This window comes from Lepeophtheirus salmonis, chromosome 3 (genome assembly GCF_016086655.4).
Source record: "Lepeophtheirus salmonis chromosome 3, UVic_Lsal_1.4, whole genome shotgun sequence".
Lineage (NCBI taxonomy): Eukaryota > Metazoa > Arthropoda > Copepoda > Siphonostomatoida > Caligidae > Lepeophtheirus > Lepeophtheirus salmonis.
Genome location: NC_052133.2, coordinates 1674770 through 1700295, shown reverse-complemented (window position 1 = coordinate 1700295; position 25526 = coordinate 1674770). Strand labels below are relative to the sequence as shown.

The 25526-nt window shown below is 29.6% G+C and overlaps 1 protein-coding gene across 1 annotated transcript in view; it reads right to left on the bottom strand.

Moving 5' to 3' along the window:
* LOC121114483 (gamma-aminobutyric acid receptor subunit pi) overlaps positions 1-25526 on the bottom strand; it is a 178096-nt gene that overhangs the window by 117297 nt on the left and 35273 nt on the right. Inside the window, exon 2 of the mRNA XM_040708457.2 lies at positions 17627-17726. Coding sequence (XP_040564391.1) covers positions 17627-17691 — 65 coding nt within the window. The 5' untranslated portion in view covers positions 17692-17726. The remainder of the gene's footprint in view (positions 1-17626; positions 17727-25526) is intronic.

Genomic DNA, 25526 nt, shown 5'->3' with positions numbered 1-25526 from the left:
GATGTGCAACCCTGTATATAATATTGACTTATGGGGAAAAAATACAAAAATTGTTCGATATTTATCTCCTTATAAATAGGAAAAAATAATAATAATTTTTTACCAAAATTATTGTAATCAAGAGTAAAATTTTTTCTAAATATTTAAGTGACCTTCCATAACATTTAATTTTGACAACGATTGGTACATATATTACTTTGTGCAAATTTCCCTGACAATATTAATTTGTTATATTTTTACTTGCTTTGTTCATATATTATTTGCTGAAAGCTATGAAAATCATTGTTAAAATTTCCATTTTTGTTTTGTTTTTCTTTATAAAGAAAATGATATTAAGTATATTTCAAATCTCCATTTTTAAAAATATACTCCCCAGTTTAGATTTTTATTGTAGTATCACACATATGACATTTTTATGTTGACATAATTTGAATTTTTTTGTTGTTTGTTTTGTTATATATATGTTACACCTACAAGTTTAGATTCATAAATTAATACTGGATAACTTTGAAAAGCTGTTCCAAAAGGAAGGACAGCTTATATATTTTTATCAAACAACTCTGATTCATAAACTATCTAAAATTTTAATGATATGGTCTCAGATAAGCTGTACGAACAAATTTTCAAAGAGGGGAATTATAGTGCGGTTTTTATTGGTTAATTACTATTTTTTACTTTGATATTAAACAAACATTTATATCACAATAAAGATAGAATTTCCTTAAGTGCCCATAAATTTTTTTCCCTTATATTTTCATTTCCTTTCGACTTTATCGATAAATTTTATGTATTTGTATTGTTTGTATGTGCAAACAGATATTTACATATAGAAAAAACTAACAAACACCATTACAATCGGCAATAAAATAACACAAACCAGAGTCACATAGAACATTATTTTTATTGTGTTTTAAATATGTATAAAGATATTATGCTTATTGAGCCTCATACATTATATAGGTATACACATAAAGTTGAAATTACTTATAGCACAATTTAATACTGAAAAGGTTAGTGTTAATGTTTAAACTTTTTTTTGTTGAGTTGAAAAAGAAAATAAATAATTTTCAAACTTTTCTTTTGTTCTTAATTAATTAAGTTTTTATATTCAAAATAAATGATAATTTATTAGATTAAAAGTTTGGATATTTGTGGAACTCAGCTGTTTCAAAGTAGTTTTGAAAAAAAAAAGTTTGAGAAAGGTCAGCTTACACAAATATATGCATGTAGTTAATATTTTCTATTACTTTAATTTAAAATATATTTATATATTCGGAGTTACATGTCTTTTGATATTATAGACAAAGTTGACATTCCCTCAAAAAGTACATATTAATAATAAATAAATATATCCTCAATCCCCTATCTTAATTAATTTAATTGAATAGCTATTGACTAAAAATAATGTGTTGTTCTGTGTGTGGGAGGTTGCCCGCTAGAAAATTGCAGTTGAAAAAAAACAGCTTCTAGAAAAAATGATATCTGCCAAATAATGCCGTAATTAAAAAATATATATAGTGATTAATATCATATTTACAGATAAGTCTGACTCATCTACGGACCCCTTGATAGTTTTCGATTCTCCAGATGTGAAACAAAAAACCCCACCCCTCCTTGTTTCTCCAATTGCATCGCATAACACATGGGATTTTTGTAGGGAAATCCTTAAAGACCCCTGCCACCACTTCAAAGAACACTATATAGAACCGTCTAGGCTCCAGGTTAACGGGTTCATGAGAGATTAAAAACTACTGTTTCATGGTAGTCAATTCATAGCACATGGAATGAAAAGTCCTGGTTTTTATAAAGAAAACACGTTTTTTTACATTTAAAATTTGCTTTTTAAAATTATTATTATTATTTGTCTAACTTTTTATTCCCTTTATGGAACAGAGTCTTCATAACACTTTTTAAGCAATTGCTTCGCTTGGAGGGTATTTTTTCCCATCAACAAGCAGTGTAAAATGAAAACCCATTGTTTTTTGACCCATTGTTTGTAAGATAACAAAAATAGCGTCACAGTTAGCACAATAACTTGCTAACTAAAGAACAGATTGTCATGAAATTTTGATAGCTGTCTTTTGAAAGTTGTTACTAACTGAAAATGAGGTGAACTAAAAAAATAAAATAATTTAGGGATGATGCCCATGACTTTTCAGCCATTGCATTTTTTCGCAGAAAGCAATTTCCTGAAGGGGAACTTTCTGATAGCAATATTATTGTGTGCTTCGATGTTAATATTGAAGGGAATCTACTTTTTTTTATCTCTCTTCCCAAGATCCTGGTATTTCTAAATATAGTAAAAAGTCGATTTAATGGTTGAACTATAGTTTTCCTACAGACTTTGATATAACCTTTTATATTTCCTTGATGTTATTAAATATTTATTAAATTAAGTTTTTACAAAAATATAGAAAATTGAACAACAGGGTGGTTCCATATATTTGTGATTCAGGTTTGAGACTCACCAACTAAAATTTTGTCTACGTTTAGATCAAATGTTTATTTATACAAAATATGTAGGATTTCATTATTTCTGGCTGGAAATTTCAAGTACTTCAAAAGTTGTCAGATTTGAATATTCCATATCATGAATAAAATTAATTATATGTTTTTAACCAATCGGCAGAAAATTTGAACAAAGATGTGATTTGAAATGTTTAATTCAAAATTGCATTGAAAACAATTTATTCCTTACGAGAGGAAAATACTTGTTTTTAAATTATAATGTCAAGTCTCCCCCTCCCCACATTAAGAAGACATTTTACTAGTGTACTTAAAACAGCTGACCTAGTTATTATTCAGGTTATAAATAGTAAATATTTTGAATATGTTCAACAGAAAGTCAACATTCTAAAAATTTGAAGAATGTTTGGAGGAAAACAGCTTGAACTCAATTAGATCAGATGCAACAGCTACATGAGGTAGTAAATAAACACAAGTCCCACTTCATATGAAGCAAGGCCACAGACAGAAACTACTATACTATTTTGCTTTAAATAATCTTACCTTAAGATTTTTTGCCTTGATATATAAATATATGAAGTTTAAACGTCGTTATTGTTTATTTTTGGTTGAAGTGGATGTTTCCTTTGAATCTTTTAAATCAAAATATACTATATTTATTGCTATAAAATGCAGTAAATGTTTCTTTTCTGTTGGAAAAACGATGTAATTATACTCTTGCCTCAAATTATGCTTGTTCGTCAATCCATAAGTATTTTCTAATAATACTAATAATGTTAAATAATTTGTTTCTGGCTGGAAATTCATTACTTGGTGAGATTTTCTTGGTTTCTTGACATTTTGGGGCATGATTCCGTAATTTATCCAACAGAAAACAAACATTTAATCTGTTTTATAAAACTACGCATGACATATTTTGATTAAAAAATTCCAAGATAGCATCAATTATAACTAAAGATAACAAAAACGACTTATAAATCTCATTTATTTATATATTATGGCGAAAAATGCTTTAGGCACAATGGATTTAAGGTCAAATGTGCTTGGGCAAAATGTTTCTAGGCCAAAGTACCCTGTGCAATATACTATAGGGAAAGAATTAATACGAAAATTTATATACTATCCTCAACAACAATTTCCTTTTTTTTTAATTAATGCTCACCGCAATGTAGCCAATATTTACTACATTTTTTGATATGTATGTATAATTCCTTTCTTAAAGCAACTGCACCCTGATTATAGGAAAAGTAATTCCCAGTCCTACCAATGTATTAAAAGCTAAAACATTCTATGAGTCATCTATTTACGATGAACTACTTAAGTCAGAAAAATCTGTAAGACACTTTTTGAAAATCAAGGGTTATATTCATTCAAAGAACGACGTGTTTCAACTCTTCCTTGTACCCATTCCCCTTACATAGATTGTGTTTCTTGATGAAACGTTGTTGTTTCTTTCCTATGTACTAAATATCATGATGTATTTATATTTTTAAGGAGCTGTTTTCTTATGTATGTACAATGATGATCATACATTATTTGAATGTATGTAAAAATATGTTGGTATATATGCTTGATAGCAGTAAAGGAAATGATATCATTTTTGAAAGTGGATAATATATGTTCAAAACCATGTTGTTACATCATACGTAGGCATGTACATATGTTTTGTTGGATTATAATGTAGATATCTAATAATATGTAATGAAGCAATAATTTAAGAGGAAATTAAGCACATTTGAACACAATTATGTTACGTTTAGGGCTCTATTTTCTATCAAAAATTTATGTACTATATTGTCTTTTAAAGCCCATTAGTTTTTTATTATGTCATGTATTTTCTATTGTTTTAAAAATCCATCCATCAGCACTAAAATGTGTAAGAAAATCCATTCACAAAAAGTAACATTTGTAAGGCATTGCAAATAAGTACTCAAGCCACGTTCTCTCTCTCTTAACTAAAAATATAAAAACCTCTTCGATGTAGGAAATACAATGAGAAATATCCAAATTTCTTCTCTGAAAAATAAAATGCAGGATTTAATTCGTTTTATTTATAAAGTATTGGAAAATTGTGTCTTTAGAAACTTCCTAATTATTACCTGAACTGATAAAACTGTCGTTAATATTCTAAAACATATACTCTGCGGAACAATCATGTGCAAACGTCTAAAAACTTTTGACATGGATAAGGTATTGCTGGAGAAGAGTTGATAAGGGCTAAGAATTGGTTCTAAAACAATTTTTACTTCCAAAAGCATTTTATATATTGTTATTATACTTAAGGAAAATAATGTACTCCTATCTACCCCTGTTGGACGAAAGGAATTGTACAATCTAATTATTAATATGTTTGATAATACCAATGTTTTTACCAACTATACAATAGTATTATTTTAAATAGTTAAAACACTATCTCTCAAAGTTTTGAGCTGCAAATAACTTTAATTAATCAAAAGATATTAGAAATTATAATTTCACAATATATATATATATATATACATAATTTTTTGCTATATAAAGAAAATAATTTTTGTATATTTAGAGTTTTGACTATGATTTGTTCATTAATGATCCATTTGGCAGCGTGTGATTTTATTTCTGAAAGATTGCTCAAGTCTACATCAAATAACATAAGCTAACTGATAATGAATACGTACAATGTAAATGCTTAACTAGAAAGAGTTACAGCTCTGATTGATCGATTTTACTCACACACAACCTGTCTTCAAATTGTTTAGCTAAGTAAACTATGTACTCTTACATCCTTAATATCCCCTTACTAGGGCGGCAGTCGGGCTTGAAATTCACGAGGGACCATGTGTAAATATTACCATGAAAATTACAAACTTTCTACTGCATTTTGAAAATGCAAAAAAATCTAAATTAACTACCCTCTCCAGAAAATAAAATAAAATGATATCTCCTTGAAATATGTATTCTTTTTTTCCTGGTCTAGGTTTTGCCTTACTTTATCAATCTATTAAATATTTTTTATGTATTAGTTTTTTATCAAATTCCGTATTTACTAATATATGTACATGATAAATACTAAGACATTCGATTAAAATAATATTAAAGTATTTTTAATTTCTAACATTCGACTACAATATTTTGGGTGCTGTAGTTCTGCATTTAATTATTTGACTTTCTTTTATAAAAAAAATCTTTCCTCAAAGATTTTGTAGGTGATAATAATAATGACAAGGTATGGCACTTAAAATTTAGTTGTATCGTGTATAGCGAGATTTTTTTTTTTTTTTTGTAGTTATAATAAGATCTAAATGTGATTTGAAAAGTGTATATAACTATTATAGCATCAACTTCATATAGTATATTATTCAATTGTATTCATCGTGTTGGAATACCGCATAAGAAAGTCAAAGGTGTTATAATCTATAATCACTTCATATTTTCATGTTTATGTTATCATCAGTAGTTATATTATGTGCTTTTTGCATAATGAAGAAAATAAGTACAATTATCCATTTTACTAAAAATATTTTTTCCGACAACATTGTCTTTTTTTTATTTTGAAAACGTATACATAAGAGACAAAAAAAGTACATACTATACGTGGTACAAAAATATTATGAATAGAGTTTGCTTGATCCTACGGATCTTCTTAACCTATTCTTCTTATTATTATAATTATGATTGTTTAATATGTGTATATATTATGTTAAAGTTTTACCTTTGTATTTGATAGTATAAATAGCCTGATTTCATTGTAACCGTCAGAATATCGAGTAGTCAAGTAAGAAAATATCAGGCGATATAAAATTCCTAACTTTTGTCATTATGGTACACCCTGGTGTACATGCATCATTGATGTGGTAACTCAATGATGGATAATTTATATTCTATGTAAATATAATAGAAATTATATGTTCGATTAGGTTTTTCATAATTTCAATTTATAACTTGGGGCAGACGAGGAACAATTGAAACACTTTTTGTTTCTAGCTGAATTACTAAAAGATGGTTTGAGAAAGACTCGTGGAATTTTAACATTATACTTATATATCTCTGATATTATTTTAACTAATGTATAGGTTATCCATCAATCGTTTATCGTATGTTGAATCTGTTTTTGTTGCAAAGCACGGGTTTAACACCTGTGAAATATCAAGTTTGAGTTATAAATTAAATAAGAATAGAATAAATCATACTTTTGATAGGAAAATATACCAATTTTTCATGATATTGAATGATAACATTGCAATGTATTATAGTGGATTATGATATAATAAGATTTATTATATAGGTCGGAGAAATTCACTCTCAAATATCTCTTCAGAGCCCTGAGTTGGCTAAAAACATGCTTGATGTGAAGTCTAATATAGGAAATAAGACTAAACACTCTTCCCTTTGAACGGAGTATTACCATATTTCAAATTTTTCCTCAATGAGTGAGTTTGAATTTTTACAAAATTATATCAACTTATAACAAGTAATTGATAAATTATTCCAGTTTTAAACTATCTACATTATAAAGAAAATAAAGATCCTTAAAAACTACTTTTATCCCTCAAAATCAGTCCAGTATCTTTAAGGAAAGTTGACATAAATTTATTAATTTTTTTCACAATGATTTGCGTTTTGATATTTGGGTAAAAAGTAATTTCGTATTTCCCGCCTTTTTTTAACTTGTTATATCTTCTTAAATGGGACCAATACTCTATCGGTACGTGTTACACAACAGTGGTTAGAGCGATTTCTTTCCCGTTTGAACCTGGTGATCGAACTTTAAGGGCCAGCATTGGTGAATAGAAGGCATAACGACAACTTCAAGCCGCATAAATCTTTAATGCCACGCCAGAAGCTCCAAAAGCTCTGATTGGAAGTTCTTATGCATTCACTCTACAGTACAGACCTAGTATCAAGTGACCACCACCTTTCTTGTCCACGGCAACGCGCTTGGGGCAAAATTTTGACCTCAATAGAGTCCTTTGAAATTGGTTCTTGGAGTATTTTTGTCGAAGGGGGCAGCGCTTCTACAAGAAGGGCATTCTAAATTTGGATTCTTGTTGGGAACAAGTTATCGAACAGAAAAGGGCATACTGGGCATATTACATCGGATGATTACATATAACACATATTATAAAGCATGGAAATAAACCGAACAAACCGAAATTAGTTTGACCCAACCTACTATTGTAAAATTGTGATGTAAATTTTATGGCTCTTGCTTTTTCGATGTTTGAGCAAAAGGGATTGTTGCAATTGTCCTCAGTCTCCCTTTAGTGTAAATTGATTGACAATAAATACATTTGCACACACCTTCTTATCATAGATCTATAATTGTTCTAAAAGAAAGTTTCTCTATGAAGACTAAAAGTGTTTGATGTTGTAATATGTTTGAAAAGCCAACTTTTTCAAAGAAAATTTCTTGCATTTTTTGTTTAACTTTAGTAGAGAAAAGGTAAATGTTGCCATCTTTGGTTATTATTACATCCATACAGTGTGCTGCTTTTGGAATTGCATATTAATAATTTAGTATTCAAGGAAGAAAGGGATTTCTTAACTAGAGCCATATACATTCAGATATCATGGAAATGCATTAGAACACAAAATTCACCATTCCTTAATTATATTCTTTGATTTTTTTTAATCTTCAGAGATTAATTTTCTTATCAAATTGAGAAGGGGGACGTAAGCGTAAATGGTTTGAAAAAAGGAAAGCTCTGTCCTGTAAAACTAATTTCACAACCTTTTGAAAAGGACTCAATTTGAAATATGATTTTTCTAACTTGACAAAATTGGAAAAAATGTTTTATTTCATATGAAACATTATTGGCAAAAAGGTGGTTAGATGAGGGTCATTGCCAAATTCATTTGTTTTTGTGATGTAACGATAGCATTATTTTTGTAAAAACTCCTGTACTAATTTTGGTATTTGTATTTTTTCCATATATATTTTTTACTGAAAATTTAATCAAGTGCAACTCACATTCACTTACAGGAGCGTCTTTATTATTTAGAAATTTAAATACTTTTTTGTAATACATTTTTTTTACATATGGACTACATGAGTAGTGGGAAAAATTTCAATCTAGTATTGTACCGTTTAAATTAGTCAGTACCGTGATACCACTATAGTACCAGTATACCGGACAACACTTATCTTTAATTTAGTCTTGGAAGGAAGTTTTACACGGAAATAATGAGCAGTAAATTGTTCCGATTAAAGTTGAATATGATTTACTTCTCATTATATACGTATAGACTGACAATATAATTGTAATTCTTAGTCATGAACATGGTCACCCTCCGCTTCAATAACCCTCTCCAATCTCCCTTTGAAGGTGGTACAGAACTTCGTAATACAACTACAGGACATCAGCCTCCTTTGGATATTAGCATCAACCTTGAGACTATCTACATTTGAATGTTAGGATCTGCAAGCCTTAGATTTTACTTGCATATGAATGGAATATTCCAATGGATTTGGATCCGGTACTTGAGGGGGGCAGAAATCCAAATGCCAAAAGTTCATATTTTCTGTCATTCAATCTTGTACCATTCTTACAGAGTGGGCCGAAGACCCGTCTTGTCAAAAGACATAGAAAGACTCTCTTGACTAAAAGGGAATTTTGAAGATTTATGGATAAACTTGGTTTTTTGAGATCTCCAAGGAGGTAGCAGCAATAAGTTTTTTGCCTTAATTGAACGAGATAGGTTGCATTTTGTTCCCAGTGGAAGTAATGATGCCAAGCATCATAGCTCATGTGGGATACTTGGTGGTATATATGGTCTGAAAGTCCTGGGGGTTATTTGCAAAGCTCACAGACTCATTAATAACAAGTTCAACAGTGAAAGTTTTGTCATCACAGAAGTAAATGACTCAGTTTCTATGATGTTTAAGATAATTAAGGATACGTAAACAGCACTGAAAACGAGTTTTTTTTCGACCTACCTAAGTAAAGGTCGTTTTTGATGCTTTGGGGACTTAAAACCAGAAATTTTTGCGACTCTTGACTATGTGGACTTTTTTCTTGGGATTTTGAATTGAATTCAGAGGCTTATCGGGCAAATTCTGAAGTTAGTTTGGTTGTTCGAACACTTTTAGGTTTATCTTTAGTGTTCTATCCAGCTTCAAGTAGTTTCCTGTCCCTTTAGACCGTCTGGTTGCTGACTTAGAGCATGTTCATGATTTTAATGTTGACTTTAATCGTATTTTTCATCTTATGTCTCCCATTTTCCAAATAAGAGTATTTAATATAACATAAACAGCTCATCTGAGTTCTGCAATTTGCACAATCAGTTGGATATCTTTATTTTTTGGGTTTCTATGATATCTCGTATTTTTCAATGTTATCAAACATAATGTCAATTATATTTTCACCCTTAACTTTAATTAAACTTTATAAAAATTATAAAATAGAACAGGCAAATAAAATTGTTTAATTAAACTTATAGCAATTTATACACCACGTATAAGGATATAGGTATTTTATTTGTATTTATTATACATCTTTCGCATAGAAAATATAAATCCATTTTAATAAAGTCAATCTGCACATTTCTACATCTTTCTACTCTACCTACAAATAATATTACTTTTAACATTCATATAATATAGAATAGCATAAAAATATATAACAGTGTGCGCAAGCTATCGATGTCGCCTCTTTGGTGCACTCTCTTGGGAAAATGCGGGAACTTGCACCAGTTGAAAAAAAAGTAAAATCAATTGAATAATTCGTTGTCCAAGATATATGGAATCTACACCGGAAGCGACAACATAACAATTGTTCGAACTCTGGGACTCAATGAGACGTTCGTTCGCTAGTTAGGAGTGAATTTGAGAGGTGTAAACGACTCAGAGTCCTGCTACACCTCGAAAACCAAACCCCCACTGCAATATATACATATATAATCCAGTAGGACGCCCATGTAAAGCCTTATTTTACCTGAAGGTAAGTAAAATATCACATATATACACGTGTGTCAGTATAAGACGATAAATATTTATATTTGTTGCTATTTTTCTTTCTTAGAGGTTTGGTTATTGCCTATCTTAGACAGTGTTCCAAATCAGAAACATAGGAGTCAACCCTCAAAATTTTATTTTATTTTGTTTCTGTTTACGATTGTAACAACATGAACATAGACGCACAAGGGAGTGCAAATACAACAGAAATATCTTCTGATTTGGGCTGTTTCCGAACAACGGTGTAGAGGACAAATATTCTTTGTACTGTCCAAGCACCCCCGAAACTAACTTAGGGCTATATGAGTCAGTGGCTAGGCTATTAAGGAGAAAAAGGGAAAGAAGAATGTGGAAGGCTTTATAAAGAGAGTCTGAATTGAACACCATCATCGTGAACCATCTCATAAAAAAAGAATTTTGGACATAATGTGTATAACAGGATTCTGATACAGAATGTGAAGGACATCGTTTGTTAAATATTGCTTAAAATATACTCAAAAAACATAATAAATAGGTAAAAAGGCCTCTCACAGCCCATGATTACATTTTAGGGAATTGAAGGGTATGATTTCAGGAGTCAAATGCACTTCTATGGAACGGTTCAAGTCCATCATGATCATGAATTCTTGAGCCATCCTGGATAATAATTTTATAAGAAATGGCTGAAAGAATTTCAGGTCCAAGCTGGAAGCTGTAATTCGCAATAAATGTAGCTTTTTATTTTAGTAATTGTAATATATTATGTTTCATTTATTATTTGAAAAATACATATTACAGGGGTAATACTTATTTGACAACAAGATAAATTTATTTTTACCGTTTTATACGGAAATACCAGTACCCTAATTATATTTTTTTAATATTTAATCCCTTGTGAAGTTGTCTAACATCAATTTAATTCTCTTTAATATTTCTTTTGTATTTATATTACTCCATATTAGTTTTAATTAGCTAATGTTTGCTATATAGAAAAATAACTTTTAAATATTCTTGACAAAGATGTGTTTGACATATGCTTCATATTTTCCTTCCTTTTTTTTTTATTCGTGCAAGCTATATTTTTTTTTTTTTTGCTTTACATCGATTACGCAAATTAGAAAATTGTAATAAACAAAACGAAAATATGATCACATCAATTCAAAGTATATAGATTTCTGCGCTTAAAATGATATCTAACAAAGAAAATTAATTTTTTTAATGATCGAATCATACTTCGAATAATTATCAGAAAGGTCGAAATTACGGTTAGCAAAACAACCCCGTCTTATAATAGTTTGAGGCATAAGTATTTCCCACACTTTTTCTTAACTAAGTGTTCATTATTGGTCAGTGGTAACATCGGATCATACGATAAAATATTGTAAAGGTATGAGTGTATAGAAACGCTTTTTGGATAGTATGGCACTTGACCAGTTCAGTCATGAATTATCAATCACCAAGTATGGAGGTCTCAACGAAATAAATTCGCCCTAATTTACATTTCACTGTCTCAAAGGGAAAACGCGTCGATGTTTGAATGTCACACGAGTTGACACAAAAAATCTCACTGACCTAATTTCCATCTACGAATCGTTGCTGAATCAGAACAAAATTGATCCATTTCTAAAGCGGAATATGGCTGGTGATGAAAAATGGATCAATTATGTCAATATCAAGCGACTGAAATCATGGTCAAAAACCAATAAAGCGGTGGCCCATCCAGGACTGATTCCCAGGAAGTTGTTGCTGTGGGTTTAGTGAGATTGGCAGTGAATAATCTACTCTGAGCTATTCCTCTATGTCTGAATGATCAATTCTGACCTCTTTTGTGAACAACTCGACCGTTTGAAGCTGGTGATCTAACAGAATCGGCCATCACCTGTGAATAGGAGAGAAATCTTATTTCATCAAGACAACACAAGGCTGCACACATCGTTGATGCAATGCAAGAAGCTTCGGGAGCTCGGATTTTATGCATTCACCCTATATTCCAGATCTGGCACCAAATGACTAGCACCTGTTCCTGTCTATGATTAACACACATGGTGGAAGTACCAATTTGCCTCAATAGAGGCTTGTGCAAATTGATAGTGGGATTTCTTTGGCAATAGAAACAAGGGATCATACGAAAAGAGCATTATGAAGTTGGATTCTCGTTGGCAACAAGTTTATCAAGCAGAAAAAGGGATACTTTTATTTAATCATAGTTAGTTAGTTAAGGATTTATTACTGTGTACATCCATACATTATAAAAAAGTTTCAGATATGCAAACATTAAAAAACTGTATATACATACGGCAAAGAACACACGACCACACAAAGTGTTACTACAACAGAAATTGATATTAAGTCCTACTTAATTTTATAATTATTATCAATAATTTGTTTCATTTTTGTATATTTACTAAATATAAGAATACAAAAATCTTCATCGTCTTCGCTTTGTGGTTCATCCATGCCAATATTGCACATACCACTTGTATTTTTCCATTTTCTCAGATGGGCCAAAAATGGCCCATGATCTGTGTAGGCTTGCAAAAATTAAGTTCATGTTTTAACGCAAAAATTTGAGATTCTTTTGTTTTGTTTTCTTCAACATGTGATATGTACATATACTTCATTCTTTGATCTTCCCTGTATCTGTTGCATCAAACATTGAAGAAGAAGTCGCCCACCATCTTCTTTATGTAGCTAGGAGGCACTCCAACGTACAAACGATTTTTACTTTCAGTACCACTCTTTGCAATATAGTCTGCAAATTCGGTTCCTGAAATATCTGAACGACCTTTGCACCAATGGAGATATATGTTTATTCTAAATTTTCCGATATTTAATATTTATAGCACTTCTTAACTGTATCACTTTTTGTAAAAAAAAATTAGAATAACAGCAATTGCTGATTTAGATTCCGATCAAATTATTACGTTTATTTAAGGTTTGTCTTGTTTAAGAAGAGGTACAACTAATTTTGAGATGGCCATGATTATTGCTTGGAAGACCGATGCTTCTTTATTAGATGAGGCTGATGTTGATGAATTGACATGATAGCCCATCTCGCACCTGTGTTGCCTTTCACATCTTCGGACCCGTCTTTATATATGATTGTTTCAGGGTATTCAACTTGAAGGTTGTCGACCCAGAACCGATTCCCAGTGATATGGTCACTTTCTTTATTCAATTCAGATTGATCAAGTATTTTATTGCAGAGGAAGCGATGGCCATAACGCCTTGGAAGATCACCAATGCCATCCCAGGTGCTTCAGAGAAAATTACTTTTTCTCCATCTAGATTTCGTTGCTTAGGGGAGTGATGCCCAATACTGCCTTTATTCTTGTTGTTGGTGTTGATCGGAGGGTATGAATCATGCTCAAGAGTGTTTTTGTCTGAATGGTGGTTAATTTCCTTATTCCCCCTTTCTTTACAATAACGATGTGCCCATGCTAGACACCATTAGGTCATAATGGGTCTGATCATAGCTTCGTAGAGCAGGAGAACTTATCTGAGGTTATAATCTCCATTACCTACAACTTGGACTGCACATTCTTTAAAGTCGGTCAAGAGAGTATCCATAATTATTTTCCACACCATTGGGGATAAAACTCCCCTTGAAGAATACCACACGTTGGATTGACGTTGCTTTTTTCACCTTTTAATTCAGCTATGACTGTTCGTGTGTTGAGAAGGTCCATTCACCACGATTTGTTGCTTTCTGACATTACCAGCTTATTCATTGTTGTGTTTCCTGAGTGAAATTGTATGTTACCTAAAGTACTTGTGCAGTTAAAGCTGTGTGCACTGTTTCTGATAAATTGATTTTTCGATTAAATCTGTTGCCTGTGACTGGGTCTTTTCTGTTGATAGACCCTTTCTGTAAGAATGTTGCAAGTGAAGTCTAGGGATAACTTCTTCATTTTTTCAATGACAATTCTTTCGAGTCCTTTAAGGATGTAGCTAGAGAAGATGATTGGTCTAAATAATTTTGGTGAGCTGTAGTCGTCTTTACCCGGTTTTGGCAAAAATACAACTTTCATTTCTTGCCTGGTCCTTGATGTATAACCAATGCCTCAGAATCACTTTTTAAGTTTTTTCAAGATTTTGTAGTACAGCTGGTTTAAGTCCATTTGGTTCTGAACTTTTAAATAGTCCAAAGGAGTTGAATGGTTCTTTGACCTTATTAAATTCCACAAAGTCGATGTCAAAGTTGGTTTTCTAGCAATGGTCTATCACAGGTGGCATTGATTCTGAAGTCAGGGAAATGAGTTTCCATTAGTATTTGCAATGATTGAGTAGGTGGATTAAATCATACGATTGTAACACTTCCTATAAAGCATTGAAATAAAGCGAATAATAAATACGAAATTACTTTTTATCCAGCCTTATATAATATCATGAAATACCTTAAAATTTCGAACAAAATAATAAGTAATAAGTAATTAACAAAGGTAAAGATATCCTGTAGATTACCAAATTAGACAAGAAAATAACCTTCAATCATCACAAATATGTCCTTCATGGACATGTCTTTGATTGAAAATCTGTAAAATGTTGAAAAAATGATTACTTCATGTGTTCCTCAAAAATTATTGAGAAGAATTGAGATACAGGATTTTTTATGGATTAAGTATTTTGGATTAGAAATATATTTTTCAAAAGCATTAGAACCACATTGCTTTAATTTGTCTCCAATTATAATTACTTTAGTCCTACAGATGTTGCAATTAAATAACGATACACTTTTCGTCTCGGGTATTATGTGCATATATTTTGATTTGATTCATTATTTTTTACCACTCAAGTCTCGTTTTTAATGGTAAATGTATAATATATTATTATCAAATATTGTTCCAAAGTTAGTTTATGCCAAATAAGAAACACTGTTAAACCCATTTATTATTTTGGACTACAAAAACTGTCCTTTAATTTTTTTAAATCCAACATTTTATTTATCCTCCCTTCATTTATAGGGTAGATTTGTTGAGCAGTACATATTTTTTTTTTTAAATAAAGAAACAACATTAAAAACCATTATTTTTGATTTTTTATAGATTTTGAAATGAAACACGTCCTTGAAGGACATATTTTGGATGATTGAAGTTTATTTTCTTGTTTTTATACATAAAATATATATCTTACAATGCCATATTCATAATTTTTGTAATTATGGTACAGTCTATGGTGCACTATATACACTAAAACCTGTTTCGTGAACCAGCTTTGGTCTTTTGGAACAACTCAAAAGTTGAAAAATGTGCATAAAATAATACAATCAAGTTTAAAATATACGTCAAGGCAGTAATGGGAAAGATGGAAAGAATGACGGAAATACAAGGAAAACATTTATTCATGTGCATACATAAATATTTTAGTTATTAACTCGCCAAAAGAGTAAGGCTATAGTCGGTGTCAGCAATTCTTTTTATAGTTGCTCTGGATCACTATTGTTAATAATGAGGGATAAAGAAGTATAGAAAAAAAAAAAGGATTAGGGGCTGTGAATCCATTTATGTTGATGCAGATGATACATCAGGAGTGAGAGGGGCTGGAAAAGTTTTAGCGATGACACCCATCATTGAAATATATAGGGTTCTGTCATGGTTCCAGACTTTGTTAAGTCTAAAAATTAATACCGAAAAAATGAGCTGATATAAAATAATAATGATATAAACTCAATTTATTTTCTGCATGCTAAGTCAAGGTGCTTGGTGTTGTTATTGGGTAGGATTCAACAGGCTAAGACAAACAGTAGATTATTCCCCAAATAAAGAAAAATGCAAATCTAATTAAATCTTTTATCTTTCACAAGTGGAGCGGGACAAATTTGGAACTCATATATAGTTCTCAAAGTAATTCATCTTCTACTTAAATGTATGTAAAGCGTCGAAATCTGCTCAGATATAGATGACACATTGCTGAAGTTCATAGACCTTCAACACAAACGGAATATCTCTATAAAAAGAACCACTACTCCCAAAAGCCTAGGTGGCTTTGGAGCAATAGATTTTAAAAGCTTTTGGAAATCTCTTTTAGCTGAATGGATTTGCAAATGTTTAAGGAGAGAGGACTTCTGTAAATCTAGAGTATCTTCTGATTGTTTTGATTTCCAATATTCCATCTTTAGAGTACGTTCAATCATAAGTAATTTATGTAAACTCAAATATTGGTGCTGCCTCCTTAACAGAGTAAAGAATACTTTTTATACTCTTGAACAAGCCATAGGTGGGCACGCTCCATTAAAAGGTGCCTTGATAGTAATTCCAGCTTCTCTTCAGAAAATGCCGTTTTTTTCTTATATGATCTTCTTAATTACAGGGATAATATTTTAGCTATGATGACGCATACCAAAATTTCTAAGATGAAAAAGATACAACATAGAAATGCTTACACTTTTACTACAGAGCTTTGTTTAAGACAGCAGCTCGCTAAGATAAAAGTTGAAATCTTCCCTACCACTGATCAAAAAATGTTTTAAAGAGGAGAAACATATAGTTAACTATAAGACCAGTCTGTAATAGTTTGCAGTACCCATTGCTGACTACTTTTGAAAAATGGGTTTCTAACCGTGTGAATATTGAAACACTGGAAGTGTCAGTCTTTTTAAGCAGTGACAGACTTTGCTACTTTTGTAGTGAAGAGCAAGAAACAACATCTCACTTTCTATATAAATGTAAAATACTGCAGCCAATATATGACACAAGTCCAGCAGAACTTAGTGTTTTTTGGAAGGCCAATTAAAAGACAGGATTTTTTTTGTTATAATAACAAAAAGTGATGTCTACTTGCATGTAGTAATCGTAAAATTACAATCAATATAAAGATGATGGAAATTGGAATATCTATTTTAAACATTGCAAGAAATTATTTAAAAACTTAAATGAACTAATTTTTTTGTGTGTCATTTTATTGGTTTTAGAAAATTTATTTGGACATATAATTTTTCTGGGTTCATAAATACTTTTACTGTTTATATATTGTTATTAATTGAACACCAGAATAAATTGATACAAATACTTTAACTGTTAATTCCTTCTGAGCATTTTACTCTTCAGTTCATGTAGGCTTAAAAAGTGACCGCTTAACTTAGGTTCATCAATAAGTTGTTGTAGCAAGGGTATCTAGAGACAGTTTTTATTTCTTGAAATTTCTACGTGGGACTTGGAAATGGCAGTTTAATGCGTTGACACACATAAATTATATGACTAATTGACCAGTTTTGATTGTATATATTTTTTAAGTTTGTAGGCTACTTACCCATTTTCTCCATTAGATAATTGTATGCCCATGAGTATAATTATGAAGTAAAGATAAACTTTCATCCTTGAATAATCAAAAATATTCTCTCAATCTGGGTCTGAAAATAAATAAAAATATATAATAATCATACAAAAATAAGTTTACTTTTTGAATATCTTAACAAAATTTAATCATTTATATACTAAGGATGGTACGGTATGGGGTTCTATAGCAGTTCGGTTCTGTACCATCCTTATGATTCGGTACGTTTTTATTTTCATTGCGTTACGATGGTTCACATATTAAAATTTTTGCTATTTTTTTTAATTAATGGATTTAGATAGTGAGTAAAGATTTTAATCTATAAGCATTTAAGAAATAATTTATGTATTTGTTTTTACAAAATGAAATAATTTCTTACAAATTGATAAAATACATACCAGTGACAAAAACCTAATGTTATGGCGGGGGGATAATTTAAATAAATTTTCAAATATTTTCAAGTTATATTATCGATACCTTATAACTACAGGTACATCAATATCAAGCGAAGTAATTTTTTCGATAGCTGGCAATATTGTAACTGGTAATCTGTTTTGTTCATTACTGAAAAATGTAGACAAGCTCATCTTTTTGCCAAAAAAAAGAAGAAGTATATATAACTTAATGAATAATAGTATTATTGAACCCAATTGTACATATTATCAAGCTTCGTTTTTTTTAAAGCTGTTAAGTTTATTTTTATAAAAAAAAATTATTATATGATAAAATATCGAAAAAACTTGAAAAACTACAGTTATTCTATTAAAAAATACATTTTACAAAATATCAAACTGTGTACCATGAAGGGTGGACTGGGGTTCGTACCAAACCGTGGGTTTAGCGTACCTTCCCAGCCCTATTAGATACTAATATTTATTTTTGAGAATTAATTCCCCATTAAAATAGTATATCCAAATATACTTGATTAAATTTTAATGTTTTATAACTCTAAGAAATAAATTTAAAACATACGTGGAATGGGTAAAATACAAAAAGTCATTGGGGTGAATAAAGCTTCCCAATGGAGGTTCTAAGATCATCATCCTCCATCTACCCTCGATTCTTATTATTGAGGGATAGTAGAAATGATAAAAAATTAGGGGAATTTCTAAGAAAATGTAAACCTTTTCAAAAAAATACTTTAGCACTACTTTTTTCAGATATAGGTTTTATAAATATGTAAAAATAGTTTTTTCTTAACTCCTTTAATATTTTCCTTTCAAATTTTAACGCCAATACTTTCCTGGTGGTTTTTAACAACCCAACACAAAAAATAAATAAAACAAATTATCTATACAATATTATCTATATCTATTAATTTGTATTTTTCAACTATGTATCCCATCAATTTTTATAAAAAAAATGTTCTTTTCAGATTTTCAAACACACAAAATAAGACTATCATTTTTACAATTGTCCAGAATATTATTTGTTGTCTTTTTGATGAAATAAATAGATACTATTTAAAATAAAGTCTTGCATTTTAATTCTTAATCAGAAAACAGTAGAAAAATTATATAAATCATGAAATTAAAAAATAAATTTGTAATTTATCAAGGTCATTATTTATTTATATTCTTCTTCTTTCATATTCTGCTCCTTCTTTATTTAATTTCATCATTCAATGTTAAGTATACTATGTAACTTGCTTTCTCTCAAAAACTTAATCAAAAATAGGCTCAACTGTGTATATCAGGTACATCATTAATTGTTGAACATTTCGGACTTCGTTAAGAAAATGAATCATATACAAAAAATGCTCGTTGTTAAAGAAAAAATATTTAATACAATATTATTAATGGAAATAATTTATACACTGTGCTGTTTAAAGACTCCTCCCTTAATCTCAATATAGGCCTCCACTCGACGGCGGAAGGCTTTGCAAGATGTATCAGCCTAAGACTCCTACATCCTGGTCCATACCTTCTCAACAGATATTTTCAGCCCTAAAGTAATGATGTTTCTGTTCATACATATATCTTGTTAAATTTGCATCTATACGTTCTAGTTGATCGGTTTTAGGTTAGGAGAAGAAAGGGGTCATATCTCCTTCTCCCAAAATATGGTAGATCCTAACTTTTTGCTGAAGTAAGCATGGGTAGTGTCAGATATGAATTGAATATGTGTCTTGAATGAAAGTGTATTCTTACATGCTAAAGTGGTTTTAAAGTCTGAAAAGGCCTTATGACTGAGTATTTTTTGTTCTTTTGATATTTCTCTTATTGTAAATTTTTGGATATTTAAATATCTTAGACTTGACAAAAGTACACTTAAATCGAACAGATTGAAGTTTCCCTATCTTCCCTTTCACGTTTCCCACTCATAATAAACCTTTTTGATGGTTTAAAAGGTACCTTTAGAGTCGCAAAAAAGATTGGCAATGTCAGCAGGTCCATCCAAAATACGCAAAAACACTCTTTCTCGTAATTCTCTCATTTTAGAATTGTGACATTACTGCTTATTTTTTTGGGACTCAATGTTTACAAAAATATAGTCAAAATAAGTTGGAATAATATCATAAGTTGGGGAAAAGGTCATTCGTATTTTTGGCTTTATTTCAATGCTTCATGTCCTGTTGTCTCCTTTACACGAATGTTATGTACGATCGCCATCTTCAAATGGTGGAGTTGCACACGGAAGAGGACAAAATTGAGCAAGAAAAATCGCTCTAACCCCTGTTTTACAATAAGAACCGAAAGAGTGTCGGTCTCGTATACATCACAAATTTTATTGGTCGCTTACAAAGCCTTTCTCCCCCTGAGGTAGTAAAAATGGTAAATATGGCGAATTTCTTTCTTTGATACCTCTATACTTGACGCACGATAATTCACGACTGAACTGGCCTAGCTGAATACTGTTAAAAAAATTGTTTGTTAGTATACACTCACATTTTATAACGCTATATCGTTTGATCTGATGTGACCAATAATAAACGAGATACATTTAGTAAAATAAAAGGGGTGGGAAATACAAAGTATATTTTTTCAAACTAAATATTATAATTTTAAAAAAAAACACGCGGAAAGTTTGTATGTCCACGAAAATTGGTCCTTTTTTGAAAACTAGAAGACTTTCTAGGTCAATTAATATTTCATTAATTATATCTATCTATAAAATTTTACATCAGTTGGGATTCTACTTTGATTTTCCATGGAAATCAGGATGAAGTTGATTTATACACATCATCTTTCAACCTCCGATAAAGTAATAACTTAAAATTTAAAAAGTGTTATATGACTAATGACGCACCTGGTAATTTGATAATACCACTACACTCAGGGTATCCGAAAAAAAAAAGTCAGGAAAGACTAGATAATGAAGATAAATCAAGAATTTATGTTCAAAGAGAGAAAAAAAGTGTGCAATAAATAATTAAAATATTTGAATAAATTAATGATTAATTGAAAAAAGTTGCTCGACTATTATTAAAAAATATTGATAATGATGATATAAACATGATTATAAATATTACGTCTATTGATAGTCTAAAGATATATTTATATAGTTACTGCTTTTAATCAACTAAAATATTATATAATAATTACACAAATATTGTATATAATTTAAAATGTCTACATATGTAAAAATGCATTTTTGCAAATGCTTTTTTAAAGTTCTTTCAAATTTCCATAATAATACCTTAGAATCAAAAAATATGATGTAAACTCAAAAGAATCAAAGTATTTTGAATATTCATAAAGTTTCATTAGATAAATTGGTAAAATACCAAAAATTTGAACATATTAATTCCATGGAAACAAACACCGGTCAAACGAGTTTCTTTAGCAGTTTAACATAATTGGGCAAAAGTTTATGAAAAATCTCAATAATTATTTATACTGGCAAATTATAATTATAAAATGGTATTCAAATTGAAATACCTAAATACTATTTAAAAAATAATATGGCAATATCCATTAAACATCCCTCGAAATTATCCAACAACATTCTCCCATGATAATACCCTTCCTTTTATAAGTATTCTCAGCAAAATTAATTGATTTAATTAAGTAAAATCTCTGTCTCTGCAATGTAATTTTTTTTCTATGATAAATTCCCTCTATTACCATCGATTATTTAAAAAAAATTAAATTAACACTGTTCAGAATTGATTTTAATATGTTGTTCAACACTTTTAATAAAGGATAGACAAAAAATAAGATATATTAGCAATGAAGAAAGTAGGAAATTTTTTATGGATCATTTTTCGGTACGAGAAAGTTATTTTATATAAACCAAACTTCTAAAGTTACTTTAATAAACTAAATCAAAACATATTTGATTTAATAATTTTAAATGAACATTAAGGGTTGTTTATAATAATGTACAAACATATTATGTAAATTTCAAACAATTTAAATATTTCACCAATAGTTTTAGTTATCCTAATTTATAAATGTGTTGCTATATGTAACTAAATACAATCAGACATTTAAATAAATTGGTCAAAATTAGTAACGCATATGGGATATTTAAAATGAAGGGGAGTTGGAAATTTTTGAACGGCGCCCATGATTGAAGTTATTATTGGAAAAATATTATTTTTCTAATTTTTACTAAATTAAAAAGTACTTCAAATATCTTAAGTATTTATTCAAGGCTGTCATGGCTGATTTTAGGGATAGGCATTTTGTTGAGCGTAAGAAGAAGAATGGCGCGAGGTTGAACCAAAATTATCTATCTATTAATTTTGCAGGAATTATTATAAGGTACGCTAAAGCAATATCACTTTTGCACTTATTTATTAAAATTTGAATTAATGCTTTTTGGCAGTAATTTAATGAAAGCATAACAAGGATTTTACTTCACCCATTTGTAAAAATAGTGTTACTTTATTTTTATAAGGTAACATTAGTAAATTTTATTATTTAAATTAGATTTTTGTACGTTAAATCAAGTTTAAATTTTGAATTATTGGAAAAATATGCCTTCAAAAAAGTAGTTTGAAAAAATGAGAATTATTTTCCAAAACTTCACAGATTGCATGAAAACATTGCTCTCGGATCCTTTATATAGTAACAATTAGAGTTGTATATCTTAAGAAAGTCAAAATGACATCATAACTCACACAATTTGATGTATGTTTGGAAATGGGGAGCAGCTTAGCTGTCTTGCTGTTTTAATAGATTATCTACAAAGAGCAATGAGGATCCATATAAATCTGTCTCCGTATCTAGCAAAGATATTTTTAGAAATACCTACAATTTCGATACTTAATTCTATTTTTAATTAAGACAAGACAGGACATTTGGAAGCGAAAGAACAAAGCTATTTTTGACGGGCCAGTACATTAAATATCATGAATAAAATTCATCATAAGTTGAGAAGCCTTCATGTAGCGTCATAATCAACTGATTTTAAATTCCAAAACATACACCATAATTACTGATTGAATATATTATATATATAGATTTTGAAACCAAACTACGCTGGCTCTGACTTTAGATCAAAATAAAGGTACTAAACCACAAATTTCCAGTGGTTTATAAAATTGACATGTAAGAGGATTTTTTAGTACACAAATGAGGAATTTATCCCAGGATCTGAGACCATTAGAAGAGCCTACTATAAATAGTTAGTCTTCAACATCATTTTATGGAAATTTAGCACCTAGAACAATGTTTTTTTCTATAACCAATCAAAAAATTGAGTGAATCGGACGAGTGGATGCTGAGAAATAGTACCTAAAAATTACAAGTAAACTGTGACAATACGAGTTTTTATGAATCAGTACCATCAAAATTGATGCAAATTAGTATATTCGCTTTGAAAAAATATCCAATCTTCTCTTAGCCGTAGAAAGTATTGCTGTAGTCGTAATTATTTTGCACACAATCCTGAATTTGGAAGCAAACCCGAAAAATTTCAATTATGAGTTTTCGGATTTTTGACGATGAGAAGTTGAAGTTTGTAAACATTTCAAAATCTCAAAAATGATTTTTGGATAAAATGCGAATTTTAAAAGATCCAGTCTTACCTTAATGAAAATTGTTCTTAAAAAAATAGATATTTTGATGCTTTCATTACATCATAATGATTAAAGTTGTTGATTCTTATTAGCTAGTCTTACTCTTCTTTAGTCTGTCACAATGCTTTTAATTTCTTCTACGTTCCAAAGAGGTCTCCACAAAAAAATGATGACATAAATGTGTTCGAACTTTGATAAAAATAAATACAGTCGAATCTCAATTTAAGGAATTTTTCTGTCAGAGTTAAAAACCCCTTAAATCAAAACAATCAAAGATAGTGTTCCATAGATAAAATAAATCTTATAATTCCTGAATATATTGATAAAGCTACAATGTTTACGTATATCGTTCAAATAAAAAGACTAAAGTTGATAACCCTCTACTTGAAACATCTACCAGTAAACTAAATCTGAACAAAATAATCACTCTATCATATTAACAAATAAACCGCATTAATAGTTAAAGTTGATGAATGTACTAATAATGAAAATGGAGCCGGGGAGCTGGTAGCCAATATATAAAATGGCACTGATCCCTTTTGGTACAGGCAACAACAAATATGAAACACATCTAAATATAATGAAATCCTTCCTTACCTTTAAATTTTGTGTCTTTATAATTACTATTAAGGGTATGACAGAAAACTGTCCTACGTGTGTTATTACAGTTAATCATCTAGCATTTAAAAATTTACTTTTATTTAAGTAACAAAGTAATAATACTGTTTAGAAATTTGTAGAGTAATTTCCTGCCGATTATACTAAAATTAGTAAGAGGTTTGATTAAAGAACAAAGTTACTGAGGAATGAATAATCATCGTCTGCATTCTTATTCAAAAACTATACTAAATAAAAATCCCGTAAATCAAATTCGAATGGAAAATCTTTAAAATTAATACTCAATATATAGTAATAATTCCCCCAGTCTAATAAAATCCCTTAAATCAAAATTATACTTTATATAATACAAAATTTACCTTTCCAAATCAAGAATAATGATGAAATATATTTTCCGTGTTTTAAAGCTTCATGTTATGAATGTAGTAGAATAGCTTACACAACATTAAACGAGTATAATTAAATGGAGAGTAGATATTGTGTCTCAATCGAGCACTATTGAATAGTATAATATGTAGGTATATATATTAACAATATATATTATGAGTACATTGTTCCTATGAGCACAAAAAATTCTATTGAATCCTATACTTTTTTGATCAACATTTGTTGTATTTACATGAATGATATTTATTACAAAATCTATTCCTTTTCCTTTCTTTTCTCTAATAATTGTATGGCTACAAGATATAAAACCCCATTACAATTAATAGATAGAGTCAGAAAAGGAAGTATAGGACTTAAATGATGAAAATAGGACATTTATCTATGTACTTAATTTATAAGAATGAAAGAAAATGTAACATTCTAACGAATAATTAAAAAATGACCCTAATTAATAATGTGATAATAATTCTTTAAAAAAAATATCATTGATGACACTAGTGTACAAAATTGTAACTTTTAATTGAAATGGTGTGTTTTGGATTGCTTTTACGTGTGGAAACATAAAAAGGATCTTTATTACTTAAAAATCAATGGTTTTGTAGCCTTTAGAGTGTTTTTGAAAAATACATATTTCTAACTTTTACATCATTTTGTGTTATTTTTTGCCTTGAAATATCAAAAAAAAAAAGTAAATTAAAAAAACAACATAAAATATAGATTATAGGTATATGTTTGCAGATTCAAAAAATTGAAAAAAATATTTTTGAATATTAACCCACATCTGAGAAAAAATTTGTGATTTCAAAAAAAAAAAAAATATCAGACGCAAAATAGACATTTTCTTTGAAAGTCTACAATAAATTCCTTATTTTGTATCACACTTATAAAAATCATCATATTTTT